Source organism: Anopheles arabiensis, chromosome 2, assembly GCF_016920715.1.
Source record: "Anopheles arabiensis isolate DONGOLA chromosome 2, AaraD3, whole genome shotgun sequence".
Lineage (NCBI taxonomy): Eukaryota > Metazoa > Arthropoda > Insecta > Diptera > Culicidae > Anopheles > Anopheles arabiensis.
The window spans coordinates 63171312-63188814 of record NC_053517.1 but is presented as its reverse complement, the minus strand read 5'-3'; the positions used below and the strand labels follow the sequence as shown (position 1 = coordinate 63188814).

The 17503-nt window shown below is 45.4% G+C and overlaps 1 protein-coding gene across 1 annotated transcript; it reads right to left on the bottom strand.

Moving 5' to 3' along the window:
- Window positions 1-3515: 3515 nt before the first annotated feature.
- LOC120893394 lies at window positions 3516-12417 on the bottom strand. Its single transcript, XM_040295241.1, has 3 exons — window positions 12268-12417; window positions 11994-12158; window positions 3516-4739 (listed from the first exon to the last, which is right to left on the bottom strand). The coding sequence occupies exons 1-3, from the start codon at window positions 12415-12417 to the stop codon at window positions 3516-3518; spliced, it is 1539 nt and encodes a 512-aa protein (XP_040151175.1).
- Between the last annotated feature and the right edge of the window lie 5086 nt (window positions 12418-17503).

Below are 17503 nucleotides of genomic sequence, written 5' to 3'. Positions count from 1 at the left end.
CATTGCTATCCGAAAAAAAGCGAGGGGGGGGCTCTTGAAATGTAGTACACATGTATGCAACATGTATCGTGTCGCCGCGACGGTGTATCTCGCTCAATCCGTTAAGCCTGAAAAGTGCTTCTATCGGATCGTCTAATCGGGCGCCATTTAATCAATCCGTTAGCGAAAAGTCGCATGGATTTTGGTACCGGGGTTGTTTAACCGGGAAGCAAACACGGAATCCGTTTCCATCGCGTAATGAAAAACGATCGTCGCGAGTGTTAAAGCTCATTCATTCGGATGTTTGTGGTCCAGTTACTCCAGTTGGTAACGGTGGTGTGAAATACTTCGTGTCTTTCGTAGACGACTGGAGCCATTTTTGTATGGTTTTTCTGATTCAGTTTTTTGAAGGATGAGGTGTTCAAGCGTTTCTGTGAGTACGAGGCTATTTGTTATTTTTTATTTATTAATTGAAATTCAACGGACCGCAAGTGGCTCACTTGAAGCGAATTCATTTACATTCATTCATTATAACATAGTCACATTTCGGTCATTCATTTGTCACGCTTAGTCTTAAGTAACATAATTAACATGTAAAAGGTCGCACGACACGAATACTATTTAACAATACGGTGCGCGACATGTCAGGTTGATGACGATCACAAATAACATTAAACTCACGGCACATACGAATAAACGGATCAGAGGAGCCAAAGCGAGTGCGGCGTTCCTCCACGTCAAGTAGCGATCTAGCTCGGAGCGATCTAGGCAGGACATACATGTTGAGCCTCGAAAGAAGCGCGGGCGAGTCGATCCGATTGTCAAGAAGTCCCGCGACAAACAGCCTCTGAGCGTTGCAGTTCCGCTGCTTCAGCGTCTCGATGCCAAGCAACGCACAGCGTCCCTCATAGTCAAGTTGGACACTCCAGGAGCGCAAAGCGAATAGCGTGAATTTGCGCTGGATCGACTCTAAACGAGCTAGGGGGTGAGCAGCTGTAGGCCACCATACTACTGAAGCGTATTCTAACACTCGTCGCACCAAAGCACAGTATAGCGTCTTGATGCAAATCGGGTCAGTGATGTCTCGTGCTATTTGTTTTAGTAAGCCGATCAATTGGTTACCCTTAGTGACAACGTGCTCTAGCTGGTCGTGGAAGCTCAACTTTTCGTCAAGGAGCACTCCTAGATCCGTGACACAGCTTTTGCGACCAATGGTAGATCCATTTAACGCATAGTCATACACTAAGGGGCACCGCTTTCTTGCAAACGTAACGACAACACACTTCTCGACGCACAATTCAAGACCATTCAAAGAGCACCATGACTGGAAGGCACTTAGAGTGGCTTGAAGGCGGAGTTGGTCTGACCGGTCACGGATAGGCAGGAACAGCTTCGCGTCGTCTGCATACAGTAGGTGGCCGTCAGGAGGGAGCAACCGTGTTACATCATTCAGGAAAATGACAAACAGCAGCGGTCCAAGGTTACTCCCCTGCGGCACCCCCGAAGAAGCATCGATACGGCGCGACGTATGGGGTCCCATCTTCACGCAGTATGTGCGACCAGCAAGATAGGAGCGCATCCAGGCCAGCAGCTGCACAGGCAGACCAAGCGTTTCGAGCTTTGCGAGCAGCAAGGCGTGCAGAACGCTATCGAAGGCAGCCTTGATGTCTGTGTAGACTGCGTCGATCTGCGAGCCGGCATCGATGGTCCTGTGGCAGAGGCTAACGAACTCAACCAGGTTGGTGGTGGTTGAACGCTGAGGGACAAATCCATGTTGAGCTGCGCTAATGTAGTTCGAGGCAGCTGCGAGGAGAGGTTCGTACACCAGGAGCTCGAAGACCTTAGCGCAGGCACAAAGCGATGTAATGCCACGGTAATCACATGCATTTGATTTGTCCCCCTTTTTGTGCACTGGAACAAGCCACGAAGTTTTCCACCAGGCAGGATAGATGCCCGAACGCAGTGAGTCGCGAAAAATCGAGGCCAGGATAGGCGCGATGGTGGTGCCACAACGCTTAAGCGTGGAAGCCGGGATCCCGTCAGGCCCTGGAGCAAACGAAGATTTCAGCCTGTCAATCGCTTTCGAGACTGAATACTCATCGATGATCGGCAAGTTTGGGGCCATAGCACCCACCGGTACGTTTGATAATGCGTCGGCTATATGCCTCTCATCAGTTACAGCTGGAAGGAAGGTGGCGGCAAAGCGCGAGGCAAAAATATCACATACAGCAGACGGATTGTTGCCGTTGCGCCCGTTGTAACTGACGGAGCTAGGAAAACCGGAGGATTTCCGACGATTGTTTGCGAAGTTCCACAGTACACGTGAATTGCCGCGGCAGCGCAAAACCGTACGCCGTACGTGCCCCAGGTAGCGGAACCTGTTATAGCGCCGATAGAGAGAGTGCGCAGTATTATAGTTGCGCAATGCTGCGGGACACCTACGCAAAAAATAATCGCGATACGCGGCAGCTTTAGCCGTTTTGAGCCTGCGCAGCGTTCTGTCACCCCAAGGGGGGCCTCGTTTAGGTCGTTTCACCGGCGTGCATTCATTCAGGGCTTGCAACATGAACCGCTCAAAATCTTTCACAGCGAGGTCAAGAGTGGTGTAACGGGAACAATCGAAGACATTTGCGAACGAGGCGATCTTCGGCAGGAGCCTGTTAAAGTCCGTCCGCGCGTAGTCAAGGCGTGATGTTAGCGCAGGAACGGCTGATTCCTCTCGTGGTAGCGGGATGGCCAACTCAAGCGCAAGGTGATAGGTGTCAATTGCTAACAGCGGCGTGAGGCAAAGTTCAAGCGGAAGGCAAACAGAAGCAACAGCATTATTTGCAAACACCAGGTCTAAGACGCGTCCGCTGGTGTTAAGATGACCATTGATCTGGAAAAGTCCGCTATGATGCATCTCGTCCATAAACAGAGCGGAGAGAGCCGATCACGTACGTGGCTCATAATGCAGAAATGGCAAATCCGGATCATGCTGAGCGGCTGACCAGGAGACGAGAGGTTCATTGAAGTCTCCTAACAGGAGTAAACCGTCTCCGGGATGCATAGTTGAGCATAATGAGCGAATGCAGTTTTCGATTTCACGGAGCGTGGCAGCATTTGCGGCAAGTCTAGGCGGGAGGTATGGAGCAATGATGAATAGTCGGGAATTGCCTAGTTGTATTACAGCGCACACTAGCTCAAGCGATGGATGCACCGTTGTGTGTTCCCGTGACGTCAGAGACTGAGAGCACGCAATCAACACACCTCCACCGCGGGAACATGTACTGTTGTCAACACTACGATCGCATCGGTAGACTCGGAAGCTATCGTCAAACAGCAAAGCCGAAGGTAGACTAGGATCGAGCCAGGTTTCCGTAAGCACTATTACATCGAAATTGGATTCCAACACCGACAGGCGAAACTCATCGACCTTCGTGCGCAGTCCCCGCACGTTTTGATAGTAAACAGAGGCAGTGGAACGGGCAGTGCGAAGCGCATTAGCAGCAGGAACAAAACAGGTAGGTGTTTGTGCAGACTTAACAGAGGTTCGTCTATTCGTGAAAGAAACGGTCAAGTGTGGTCTGTTGTAAGTTGGTGTTGGAAGTGCGGCGAATTAAAAGCGGGCCGTCAATGAATGTTGAATTAGGACCATGAGTGGTGTCGTTCAGCGTGTGTTCTCCCAATTGTGGTGATGTTAGTGTTTGAGCCAGTGATGTTGATGCGTGTGCCGGTGCGTGATAGACAGTGGATGTTGGTGTGCGAGGCATCGATCGGCGATCGATGACAACAGGTGTGCGTGTGGGAGAACGGTGTTTGATGGTGATTGGTGACGATGAGTGTCCATGCTCTCGTTGACGGGATTGTACAAATTCACGTACTCCAATACCGACAGGCCAGGACGATGGGGCGAGTGCTGCGTCACGAAGGGCGGCCGGTACTCTCACTTTGAAAGAAAGCCAGTTTACGCTGTCAACACTGACTCCCTTCCTCAGCAAGCAGTATGCTAGGACGTCATCGGTGGCTAAACGGCGTTTCACAGAAGCGACCACTTGCTCCACGGTGACGGCAGTGGACAAGCGAGATAGTCGGATCCATATTCTGTCTGTGGCCGGCTGGGGAATCGCTGCTCGAAGCGGTGACGATAGCGAATCGGTTCCCATGAGTTCTTCCGGTAGCGTAGACGGGGGTGGGATGCCGACGGTAGTGTTAGTGTACGCGCTTGGCGATGACGCTGCATACATGTTATTTTGACGAGTGTTTACGTTTTTGTTGACATCAGGGGACATAGAATCCTCGATGATACGCCGCCGCTTTCTACCCGTAACGGGCCGAGGATCGGTATTGCAAAGCTGAGGTATGGGTGCATTTTGCAGTAGAGTAAATCCGCTGCGCACCTCGGCGATAATCGGTTCAATAAGCTTCCCCACAGCCGCAACAGTTGAGGTGAGAGCAGCTTGAAAACCGACCTGAGCCCCGATCTCTTTGACTGATCGACATCGCGGATTTTTCAGGATATTGGTGCACCCAGTGCAGCTCCAATGCAGATCGATGTGAGTCAGGACCGCATCAATCAGCTCGGAAGGCAGCCTGCAAAAACCGCGGTGAAAAGTAGCCTCACAGTACGCACAGCCGACGATACAGTCGGCAGCATCCAGTGGCACAGCACACGCGAAACAGATAGCCGCCATCGCGAAATTATGCGCGGTTTTGATCACACCACCGTTAACCCGGATTAAAAACGTTAATACACAGTCGTGGGTCAATGAAATAACACACTAACGCGCAACAGTAACAGGAAGCAGTTTGATAGTCAATTGAACGAGTATTAACTGGGTACGTTAGAAAATACACTTAAATATTTTTGGAAAAACGCGGAGCACAGCGATATGCGACCGAGCAGTTAGACGTCAGACGTCGAATCTGTTACCGCAAAGTTTGGTCAACAGATCAGCCGTTTACGTTGTGACAATGGCGGTGAATACCGAAGCAAGCAGTTTGAGCAATTCCTGAAGCAGAGTGGTATCGTTGTGGAGTGGACAGTTCCACATACACCTCAGCAAAACGGGGTTAGCGAGCGGATGAACCGTACCTTGGTTGACAAGGCCAGAACAATGCTGCAGGATTCCGCCCCACGAATGCGATCGATGGCAACAAGACTCCATACGAAAGATGGGAAGGTAAGAAACCTGATTTGGCAAAGCTCAGAATTTTTGAATGTGATGTGTACGTTCACATTCCGAAAGAACAACGTGCTAAGCTGGATGCCAAAGCTTGGAAAGGAGTTTTAGTAGGATACTCTGTGAATGGGTATAGGGTTTGGAACCCGGAGCAGCATGAAATTGTGCACGTGCGTGATGTTGTATTTTTGGAAGGCTATGTCACACGACGATTTCTTTTTGACACCAATGAATAGAGAAAGTTCATCAGATGATGTTGAGTTAGACGATGAAGCAAGTAACAATGACCATGACATCGAATCTGCGGAAGGGTATGACACGGCTCCTAGCCTGATTTCTGATGTTGAAGTGGTTCCTGATGATGAAACTTCAAAACGACAACGGACGGTTCCTGTGTGGCACAAAGACTATGCGGTGGAATATGCAGCATACGCATTGAATGTCGCAAGTTATGTTGAGAATCTACCGACCTCACTAGCAGAAGCTCGTCAGCGCGATGATTGGAACGAATGGAAAAAGGCTGTTGCTGAAGAGATGCAGTCCTTGGAAAGGAATAAGACATGGGAGTTAGTAAAGCTACCGGAGAATAGGACACCTATTTCATGCAAATGGGTGTTTGCAATGAAGCGGAGCATGGATAACCAACCTTGTCGTTATAAAGCCCGCTTGGTGGCTAGAGGTTTTAGCCAGCGTTACGGTTTCGATTACAATGAAACATATTCTCCGGTTGCTAAATTGGATACTCTGCGCATAGTCTTGGCTTATGCTAAGGAAGCAAAGATGATAGTGTTGGACACCGAGAACAGCTAGCATGCGACTACACAGTTTTATTGAAAGTCATTTTATTAAAGGGTAGGAGTTTAGTTAGTACTTTATAGTAGTGGTTCGTGCGAGACACAGCGAGATTCCGCTTTACAACGCTTATGTTGAAAAAGTATGCTTTTTGGCAGTTAATTGGTTGATATACTTGGTAATTTAGTGTTGAAATTGAAATAGAAATCGATTTTTTTTTACATTACTATATACATAATTCATAAAGATGACAAAAGTTGTCGCAACAACGGTGATTCAGCAGTGCTCGAGCTTCTGGGCTTTGCAAGAGCATGTGACGCTATGTCGTCAATAGGCATTGTGTTTGCCATTTTGTAAACTTGTCTGGATCTCGTTCTATAATCTACATCTAATATCATCCACAAAACTTTGTTTAACTTGCCCTGGAGTTTTTTTTCCGATTTGATACAGCACAGCTAATCCAAACCGGTATACCGTAAGTTATTGTAGGTAAAATAATGGTTTTGTAGATTGCCAGTTTGTTGACCTAATGCCATTTGGATCTCCTTTTAATAAGGGAATATAAGCTTTTAACTAATATCTGGCATTTATGCATACAATGGTTTACGTGATCTCGAAAGTTAATCTTTTGATCAAAGATAACACCAAGGTATTTTGCAGTACGAGACCAGTTAATAGTGCTGCCTAAAATAATGATTCTATGTCTGCCAGAAGGGCTCAGTAGTGATCTACGCATTCTGTGTGGAAAGATTATTGCCTGAGTTTTATCCTGATTAATTTTAAGTTTCCATGCTTGTACATACTTTACGATGATGTCAACACATTTTTGAGCTCTAAAGCGTAGTTCATGAGGTTTGCGTCCCTTAACGGCTACAGCTGTATCATCCGCAAAGAGGAACAATTCACACCCTTGTGGTAGCGAAGGTATGTCAGCCAGGAAGATACAGAATAGAAGTGGTCCGAGTATACTACCTTGGGGAACTCCCGCCGAGATGCTGATACTATCTGATATTGTGGATCCTAAAGCGACACGGAACGATCGATCCTGAAGGTAACTCCGAATCATTTTGATGAGAAACTTAGGTAGCCCCTTGATTGACATCTTGTGAAGCAGGCCATCATGCCAAACGTTGTCGAATGCCTTTTCAAAGTCCAGCATGACAACGGCTGTGGACTTCGACAGACGTTTGTTGTTCAGGATGGTATTATGCAGTCTCAGCAGCTGATGGGTAGCAGAGTGTCCAGCGCGGAATCCAAATAGTTCAGGTGGCAAGAGGTTTAGTTCAAAGACAGCATCACGCAACCTTCAGTAAATTACCTTCTCAAATAGCTTGCTCAACGCTGCAAGAAGGCTGATAGGTCTGAAGCTTGCTGGAAGTTTCGGGTCCTTCCCAGGTTTGAGAACTTAGTTCAGGTGGCAAGAGGTTTAGTTCAAAGACAGCATCACGCAACCTTCAGTAAATTACCTTCTCAAATAGCTTGCTCAACGCTGCAAGAAGGCTGATAGGTCTGAAGCTTGCTGGAAGTTTCGGGTCCTTCCCAGGTTTGAGAACAGGAATGACCTTGGCACACTTCCAGCATGACGGGAAGTAGCCTAACTCAAAGCACTTTGAGAAGATGTTGGCGAGTAGCTGAAGTGCTCGAGAGGGCAATCGTTTCAACAGCAGATTGAGTATCGCATCGAAGCCTGGTGCTTTCATGTTGGCCAAGGTGGTCATAGCACCTTTAACCTCATCACTCGAAACACGAGCTTCGGGTGGTGTTGGTGCTGGTGATTAAGTTGGTGTAGGGAGGCTGCTACATCAGCTTCAGGACTGTTGATACTGGATCCGAGTTGATGGGTTTGGACGAACTGATACTCAAGTGCAGATGGTTTTTCCGGGGCTGTGATAATATCATCGTCGTTAAATTTGAGAGAAGGAACAGGTCACGGTTTCTTCCTCAGAATCTTGGCGAGTTTCCAGAATGGATGTGCTCTCGGGTCCAATCTTTTGACCATGTTTGCAAAATTAATATTGCGAATCATTTCGACGCGATCTGCAAATAGTCTTCCCAACATGGACGACCGTTGTTTCAGCGCGGGATTACCAGTTCTTTGATGTTGACGCCTCAGCCTCGGCGATTAGACCCTTAGTCAGAGGATCCAGGGTGAGCACAGCAGTCTTTTTTGTCACCAAAGGGACGCATTCATCTTCAGCAACTTTGATAGCATCTTCCAGTTTGTAAATGGCAACGTCAATATCATTTGCAGTGTCAATATCTGTGTGAAGTATGTGGAGATCGATTATTTGGCCGTATCTATCCCAGTTGACGAGCTTACAGTTCCGTCGAGTGGAGGGAGGTAAACGTGGAGAATTAAGCTCGATTTCCGTAATGACTGGAAAATGATCGGAGTTTAGACCGTCAAAAGCTACTGGTTTACTAATAGTTGTGTTGGTCCAAAACAAGTCCAGCTTTGATGGAATGCCGTTATGAGATATAAAAGTTGCTTGGTCAGGAAACTTAAAGGTGATGCTGCCATTTAGAAGGTGTTCTGCAAGATGGAGACCGTTGGTGTTGTTACGATGATTGCCCCACATCTGGAGACGAGCATTGAAATCAGCACCGATAACAATTCGATGATTTGACCGCGTTATTTTGCGCAGGTCCTCGTTAAAGACAGTTGCCAGATTGTTGGCTGTTGAACACTGTCTGGGACAGTAGGCTGCCAGGAGTACAAGGGGGCCAGCTGCTGATGAAAATTGCACGCCAATGGCTTCAATTATGTTAGTTGCGAAGTGTGGGAGCAGCACATGTTGTAGATTCGCTTTGATCGCTGGCCACTCCTCCAGATCTGTGCGCAGTAACTCGATCCAGTCGATGAACAATATAACCATTAATGTGGAAACTCATCTGCGGACTAAGATGAGTCTCCACAAGTAGAACCACATCAATATGGTGTTGACGAAGAAAGTCTTGAAGGACGATAGCTTTAGGTTTGACCGAATTAGCGTTCCAAAGCATGATAGTGAGCTTATCCATACTGAATGATGAGTTCACCTAGTACGGAGATTTGGTCAGCCTTAGTACGGCAATGGCAGAGCTTTGAGCTCATTTCCCGAAAGATCTTCATGAGGGTAGTGGCATCATGAATCTCGTCGGAGGCCTCAGGCTCAGGGACCGAGGCTTGGGCGTTGGCCAGGCGCTGGGCAAGGTTATATTCGAAGCCAGCAGGAATTGGTGGCTTCGGAGTTTTACGGGACCATGCGGTATTGCGCGAAGCAGGGGGCGGCATGCTCGAGGGGCCTGGGGGAAAAGTTCTAAGGAGTTAAGAGCGGGCGCAGGGTTCTTACGACTCGTGAGTTGGCTCTTTTTGTGCGTTCGCTAGCCCACTTCCGTACTTCTATGTACTTAGCACGTTGTAAGCATTCTTTGTCTCCAGCACTATGGTTGTTGCCACAGTTGATGCATTTTACTGCAGGATCTCCAACGTTGCTGGAGTTGCATTCATCAGTGAGATGCATTTGTGCGCATACTGCACAGCGAGGTTGAATGTGGCAGTTTCTTGTGCCATGGCCGAAGCCCTGGCAGCGTAGGCACTGAGTTGGGCCTTTGCGTCCTCCGCGATAGGGCTCCCATCGGATGATGATCGAATGGAGGGCACGAATGGCCTCGAGTTTGGCCATGGAACACGTACCACGCTTGAAATGTGCTAAGTAGAGTTGCTGATGGTAGCTGATGCTCTCTTCATTGCGACGCTTGATTCGATGAACTTCTAGAACATCAAGTTTGTGTTTAACCTTGAGTTCATCAACAAGGTCGTTTGTGTCTAGAAGTGGTAGTCCACGTATGATCACCTTGAAAGGACGTTCTTCCTTGAGGTCGTGAGTATAATACTCCGCCTTTTGATGGTCAAGAAAGTTCATGACTTTCTTTCGGTCTTCCGCTGAGCGTACGAAGATGTTTGTGCCCAAACCACTCAGCTGGTATTCAACGTTTACTCCTCCGGCTTGGAGCGTAGGACGGAGGACGAAGAAGGGTATTGATTTCACCACAATTGCTGGAATCCGTCCTTTGGACGTGGGGTGCCGGTTTACGGCCGAAGATGAGGAAGGAGCTGCGGAAGAAGCTGTTGAGGGGCCAGGAGCAGCACTATTTAAATCTGCTGCAGAAACTTTCTTGGATGATTTTTTCTTGGATGAGTTTTGTGACGACATACATCAGGAGGTGTACGAGAGCGGCTACAGCCTCTATCTCTTTTGCTACCACGCACGGACATTACCGCACGCAGCAGACGCTACAAAACTGATCACGCAAGAGTAAATTACAATAATCACAAAAAAAAACCGCCACGATCAAGCGGCAGTGTTATCTTCACTCGACTACTTACACAGTTTTATTGAAATCAGAGTGTACACAGAAAACTTTTTTTTACTGAACTTCAGTAAAATTTTACCGAATTTTTTTTAACTGATGTTTCAGTAATCCTTTCAGTAACAAAAATGTTTACCGAATCATTCAATAATGTCCGGTGCTCACCAAAATGACAGCTCGTTTACTAAAATCCCAGTAAAGCCATTCTCATATTACTGATTTTTCAGTAGTTGGTAGCGATTAAAAAATTACGAAATATTTATTTTAAATTAAGTTTTTATTGATGCGCAGATATTGCCAGTCCCTCAGTTCATATTCATACATGTTTTGTGTTGTTTTATACAGTTTTTATACTGTATTTTGCCGCCGCAAGTGTAGATGGTGTGGAATAATGGTTTACCACTGTCAGGCGTGATGCTACCTGGCATGAATATAATGTTAAGTGACAGGAGGTAGGGTATAAAGTAAGTTGCTATGTTGAATAAAATCTCTCTCTGCGTTCTGAACTCTACACCTCAAGTGTGCTGCGTTAATTCATTGCGATTCTGTTAACAGATGGTTCAGTAAGCGCTCACAGACACCACGCAATTTCAGCAAGCACAGTGGATTGTAGCAAACATTTTACACACCAACACGGTGCCAATTGTTTTAAGTAGGTACAAGTAGGTACCGCATTGTTTTGTTTTGATGTTCTGACTGACAGGTCAATTTGACAGAATGAATTGCTGCATTTTCAGTAATTTGTTTTACTGATATCCAGTGAAACGACTAATTTGACACTTATTTTACTGATTTTCAGTAAAATGCGCATTACTGAAATGAATTCAATAAATTATTTTGCTGAAAGTCAGTAAAAACATGACATTCGTGCTGAAAATCAGTAAAATATTCTATTACTGAACCGTTTCAGTAAAAAACTTTACTGAAGCAGGATGAAAAAATTTGCTGTGTATACAGGCGGTCCCCGAGATACGCGGTACCTCTTATACGTGGATTCGGAGATACGCGGTTTTCTAAATTCGACAATTCTTCGAGCAAATTGTACTGATTTGACACATCAATTGCAAATTGCCAAATAATTTCCGTTTTGATCGAATGTTTAAAACTATTTCAAAAGGTTTAAAACAGTTATATTCATTTAGTATCATATCAAATAATTCATAAAGTGACTAAAACCGCCCCCTACTTGCAAAATTACACGAAAATTTGTGATATTTTAGCTGGAAATCACGAGATTCGACTTACGCGGAAATTCGAGATACGCGGTATTTTGCGGCCGTTTTCGGTCCCCATTAACCGTGTATCTCGGGGACCGCCTGTATATACAAAGTTCATGAGGCCGCGTTTACACATACAGTGGAGCGCCGTTTATCCGGGCTTCTCGAGACTTGGCCTCGCCCGGATAAGCGAATAACACGGATTAATAAATTCGACACAAGCCGGAATTTTGGTAGTTCTTGTTTAGTTCTATTTCGTCTCAAGCGTTGTACCCCAATCATCGTTCAGTGGCCAAACGTCACATGAATCGCGCCCCGCATTGGGGTGCCATAAGCCCCCTATACACTGTTGTGCATATCTGTCATAACCCTTGTGACAAGATGATGGAATGTGACATCTCCCTGGTTTAAGACAGCACGTAGGGCTGGAATCGCGCTGGTAGGCGAATTGTGCGACCATGTGATGACCGTTGTCGTACTGGAATCTGACTCGGTGCCGGTTGAGCTGCCGTAACCCCTGTTGCCGGTCGTTGGGAAGTAGCCTCCGAATCAGCTTGAGTGTCAGGGCCTCGATCCAGTTTGGGAAGGTTGAACTCATCGAGTAGAACATCCAGTGATAGTTGATCTTGACGTCCTTCATCGATATCACCTTCGTCTGATGTAGATTCGTGTCGAGCTCGAAGTTGGTTTAGGTGCGATCTGATGAGTATTCCTTTTTGATCTAAAAATACATTGTAATTAACTGTACCAACCCGTTCAATTACTCGACCCGATTTCCAATGCCAAGAGTTCCCCTTGTATACTTTTGCGTATACATTGTCGTTGGGACAAAATTGTCGCTTCTGCTTGTTGTGCTGCGGTTTGTCTGTTTCAGGACTCTTGTAAGGACGCAGTAGGTCGAGTGTAGTCCGCATGTTCCAAGAAAACATCATTTCACTTGGTGTTCTTTGTCCTATTGTAGCGTTTGGTGTCGACCGATACGATGCCAAGAATGTGTCCAATGTTTCCTGCATAGGCTCTCCCTTGTTAATTTTCTTTAGGGCTCTCTTCATGGTGTCTACAAACCGTTCCACTTGTCCATTGGATTGTGGATGATAGGGAGCGGTTCGTATGTGAATGATGCCGTTGGACTTGCAGAAATTATTGAATTCATCTCCCGTGAATGCCCTCGCATTGTCGGAGACAATCACATTCGGTAATCCAAACCGCGCAAAGCAACCTCTAAGGAATTGTATTGTGACCGTCGCTGTTGTGGTTGATGTTGTGTAGATTTCTGGCCAACGAAAATAAGCATCAACTACGAGGAAAAAGTATTGACCTTGAAATGGTCCAGCATAGTCTATATGGACCCTTTGCCACGGACCAGTTGGTGTTGGCCAAGACTCTGGTGGAGCGTGTGGTGGAGATTTAGATGCTGATGCACAACTCTTACACTGTTTTACTTCATCCTCAATCTGCTTGTCAATGTTGGGCCAGTAAACAATACTTCTTGCGAGACTTTTCATTCTGACAATGCCTGGATGCCCTTGATGTAGCATTTTCAGAACACGCTTTTGGAAGACTGATGGTATAACCACGCGTTCTCCAAACAGAATGCATCCTTGAGTTAGAGTCAGCCCTTCTTTGCGTTGATAGAAAGCTGAATCTCCTGGATGTTCGCATTCTTTTGCGCTAGTTGGCCAACCATTGAGAATGTATTCAATGATACGGTTTAACATTTCATCGTGTTGTGTGGCTTTAGCGATCATATTTGATGTGATTGGCATTTTGTCGGCCGAATCTTGCAGAACAGCTGTCATCTCCTCTTCCAATTGCACTGATGCAATTATGTACTCCTCTTCTACCTTGTTTGCTGTATTGATGAGTCTGGAGAGGAAATCAGCATAGCCAAATTTTGTTGTTGAAATGTATCGCAGTTCGAAATCATAACACATTAGTGTTAATCCAAACCGCTGCAATCTGTTCGATGTGTGTGTTGGGATGCCTTTATGCGAGCCGAAAATGCGAAGTAGCGGTTGGTGATCTGTTTCCAACACAAACCGTCTGCCAAGAATCATGCGGTGAAATTTAGTCACTGCATAAACCAGAGCCAATGCTTCTTTGTCAATTTGACCATATTTTTGTTCCGCTGGTGTTAATGATCGTGATGCGTGCTGAATTACCTTTTCACTGTTGTCAGGGAACCTGTGTCTAATTGTAGCACCGATACCACTGTTGGATGCGTCTACGGCTACAATTATTTCTAGCTCTGGATTGAAGTGTGTAAGCATAAGGTCTGACTGTAGAAGCTCTTTGAATCGATCAAACGATTTTTGGCAGTTGTCGTTCCAGTTCCATGCTACATTTTGTTTCAGCAGTTCATCTAGTGGTTTGCGCAATGTATGCATTTCCCGAATGAATCTTGCATAGTAATTCACTGCTCCTAGAAATGATCGTAGCTCTGATATGTTCTTCGGAACTGGCATCTTTGCTATGGCTGCTACTTTCTCCGGATCTGTTGACACACCTTTCCCGCTGATAATATGGCCTAGGTATTTGACTTGTGTCATTCGGAATTTGCTTTTCTCTGCCTTCAATTTGAACCCGTACTCTTGGATTTTTGTTAGTGTTTGTTCCAAGTTTCTGTCATGCTCTATACGTGTTCGTCCAAATACGAAAATATCATCAAGGAAGGATTGGGCACCTTCTAAGTCGCTGAGCATGTTGTCAACTACCTTTTGGAAGGCCCCTGGAGCTGATTTTACGCCAGGTGGGAGACGCTTGTACTTGAACAGTCCTTTGTGTGTGTTTATTGTGAGGACTTTTTGTGATTGTTCTTCCACCTCGATCTGCAAATAGGCGTCGGATAAGTCAATTGTACTGAAATATTGACTTCCTGCTAGTTTAGCAAAGATCTCATCTGGTGTGGGTAGCGAATATTTGTTTGCTTCTAGCCTTTCATTCAACCCTGTCGAATAGTCTGCACATATGCGTACTACAGGATCGCCGTCAGCATCTGTTTGCGCCTTTCGCACAACCACGATTGGTGCAGCCCAGTCTGAATATTCGATTGGCTCGATTACATTCAAACGTTGAAGTCTTAGCAACTCCTTCTCTACCAGTCTTTGTGAGTGATACGGAACTGGTCGCTTGGGTTTGAAAACAGGAGTCGCTCCGTCTACCAAAAACAGTTTCACCTTTGTTTTGATGCATCGTCCCAATCCATCTTCAAATAAAGTTGGAAATTTTCCTACCAGGTTGTTAATGGTCGTAGTTTCTGATGGTCCGGTAACTTGTTTACAATATTCATTGATTGGAAAATCAAATAGACCGAACGCTTCCATTAGTTCGCTACCTAATACATTGAATCCAAGCACCGGCGTTACGTAACATGTACCGGTTACCGTTATGTCTCGAAAAGAGATATCGCAGGAAAATTCGGACACTAAGGGGAGAGGTTTACCTGAGGCGGTTTTGACTTGCAATGCCGTTGCATGTGTTTCGGGGTTGCCAAGAAGGGTTAGTGTGTCCTTTGATACAATTGTGTAATCTGAACCACAATCTAGCTGCAGTTCGATACTATTGTTGTTGATGTGAACTTCCACGTATTTGCGTCTAGCAACAACGCCTTCTTTGTTTACCGCAAAAACTCCTCTCTGCTGTCCCTCTTTTTTAGCTTTGTTTTTGTTGAAAGGTTTCTTACCGTTTTGTGTAGCTGACTGTGATGATGACGGTGTTGAATTTGTGTTGTCACCTGCGTTGGATTGTTTTGAAAAACAGGCACAATAGCCCTCCTTGTGGCCTACACGATTGCATTGTTGACACTGATGTTTTAAAAATGGACAATCGCGAACGTAGTGCATCTGACCGCATTGCCAGCAAGGAGTACGGGGTGTTTTCTGATCCGGCTTCGGGAAGTGTTGTTGACGATTGTTTACCTTAGCAGTAACTGCGTACACCGATGGTTTCGAGTTTGACTGGTGCTCGATTACCAATCGATGTAAGATACCAATGCTTGCAGCTTATCAAATCAGACGCAGAGGATATCATCACATACGGAGGGAAAGTAAACCGTGCTTGCGAAGATTTTGATTTTAAAAACATGAAAATCGACCAATTCAAATGCTTAGTTTTTATTTGCGGTCTCAAGGGTCATAGCTACGCGGATGTTCGAGCTAGGCTGCTCTCCCGGATCGAGAACGAATCAGCAGACGCACCCATCACCTTGCAGAATCTGATTGATGAGTACCAGCGACTCATTAATCTGAAAACAGACACAAAAAAATATGGAAGTGTCTGTTTTCAGATTAATGAGTCGCTGGTACTCATCAATCAGATTCTGCAAGGTGATGGGTGCGTCTGCTGATTCGTTCTCGATCCGGGAGAGCAGCCTAGCTCGAACATCCGCGTAGCTATGACCCTTGAGACCGCAAATAAAAACTAAGCATTTGAATTGGTCGATTTTCATGTTTTTAAAATCAAAATCTTCGCAAGCACGGTTTACTTTCCCTCCGTATGTGATGATATCCTCTGCGTCTGATTTGATAAGCTGCAAGCATTGGTATCTTTTGTTGAAGATGGAAGTCTGCTCACCGAAGATTTTACCTAGTGTTTCAATGGTGTCCGTGAAGTTGATGTCCTTAGGAAGTTTTGGTAAAATGTAATTTGCATACCGGGTGTGCGATGATGTGTCCAGCTTCCTCATGAGCAAGCGCACTTTGGCCGCATCGTCCAAGCTTCCTGCGTCTGAATCGAAAAGGTCTGTGTATCTGGAAAACCACTTTTCGAATGTAATGCCTTTATCCGGGTCGAACGAAAACTCGCTTATGTTAGTTGCCAAAGCTTCAAGAGTCTTCTCCGGGTTGGAAGGTGCTGGAGTTGGTTGCGCAAGCTGCAAAATTTGCGTCATTTGAAGAATCGCTTGCTGGATACTTTCTTGTGCCATTTTCCTTCCTTTAGTTTAATCCTCGTCGCCACTAATAAATTCGACACAAGCCGGAAGTTTGGTAGTTCTTGTTTAGTTCTATTTCGTCTCAAGCGTTGTACCCCAATCATCGTTCAGTGGCCAAACGTCACATGAATCGCGCCCCGCATTGGGGTGCCATAAGCCCCCTATACACTGTTGTGCATATCTGTCATAACCCTTGTGACAAGATGATGGAATGTGACACGGATAATGAGTCAAATGATATATTTTATCAAAGTGGGTAGAAAGGAGGTGTCGTCACGTAGAACAATTGGGCATCGAGGCTTTAGAAAAAAGCACAAAACCAGGATCGACGGCAGTTGTCAAATGCGACGAATGTTGCTGGTATTTGGATATGATATATTAATTGTTTTCGTTTAATAAACATTGTTTTAGGATTAAAAATTCGTATTTTACATCCACACTCCATAAATCGACATTTTACACTTTATAATGCAGCTGCTGCCTGTAAACAAATAACGACGGCTATTGTCAAACTGAATCTCAAAATGGCAACATGCCAAACGCTAAGAAGACACCTCCTCTATATTCCACCTTGATATTTTATCACCTATTCCTGATTAAATTTTGGAAAATTACAGTCTGTTCCCGAGTTACGCGGTTTCTGCGTTCCCGACGAATCCGCGTAACTCGAATATCCGCGTAAGTCGAATTATACGTTTTTTGACTAAAATACTATTGATTACTCGAAGTATTTTATTTAATTTAGTACTTTTATACACTTTATCATTTATTTGATATGATTCCTGCAGAAAGTTCTAGTATTTGTGGCTTTTAAGCGGTTTCAATTTGTTAGCAAAAATGCAATTTATACCGAACTTGAAGCAAATTGTACTGATTTGACATTTGATCTGTCAAATTTAGATAACCGTGTATCTCCGAATCCGCGTATGTCGAGAACCGTGTAACTCGGGAACAGACTGTATCTTATTTTTTGATAAAAAGGACCCAGTTTTTATTAACTTGATGTTTTTCCAATAGGAATGTTTGAAATTTGCCTTGTATTATCGTGTCTTTTGTTATGACAATGTGCT

Coding starts and splice junctions, on each gene's coding strand:
- LOC120893394 (XM_040295241.1), bottom strand. CDS start 12,417: ATGCGGACTACACTCGACCTACTGCGTCCTTACAAGAGTCCTGAAACA. Junction 12,159..12,267: donor GGCATTGGAAATCGGGTCGA/GTAATTGAACGG, acceptor AATCTACATCAG/ACGAAGGTGATATCGATGAA. Junction 4,740..11,993: donor GGCAGCTCAACCGGCACCGA/GTCAGATTCCAG, acceptor GTTGCGCGTTAG/TGTGTTATTTCATTGACCCA.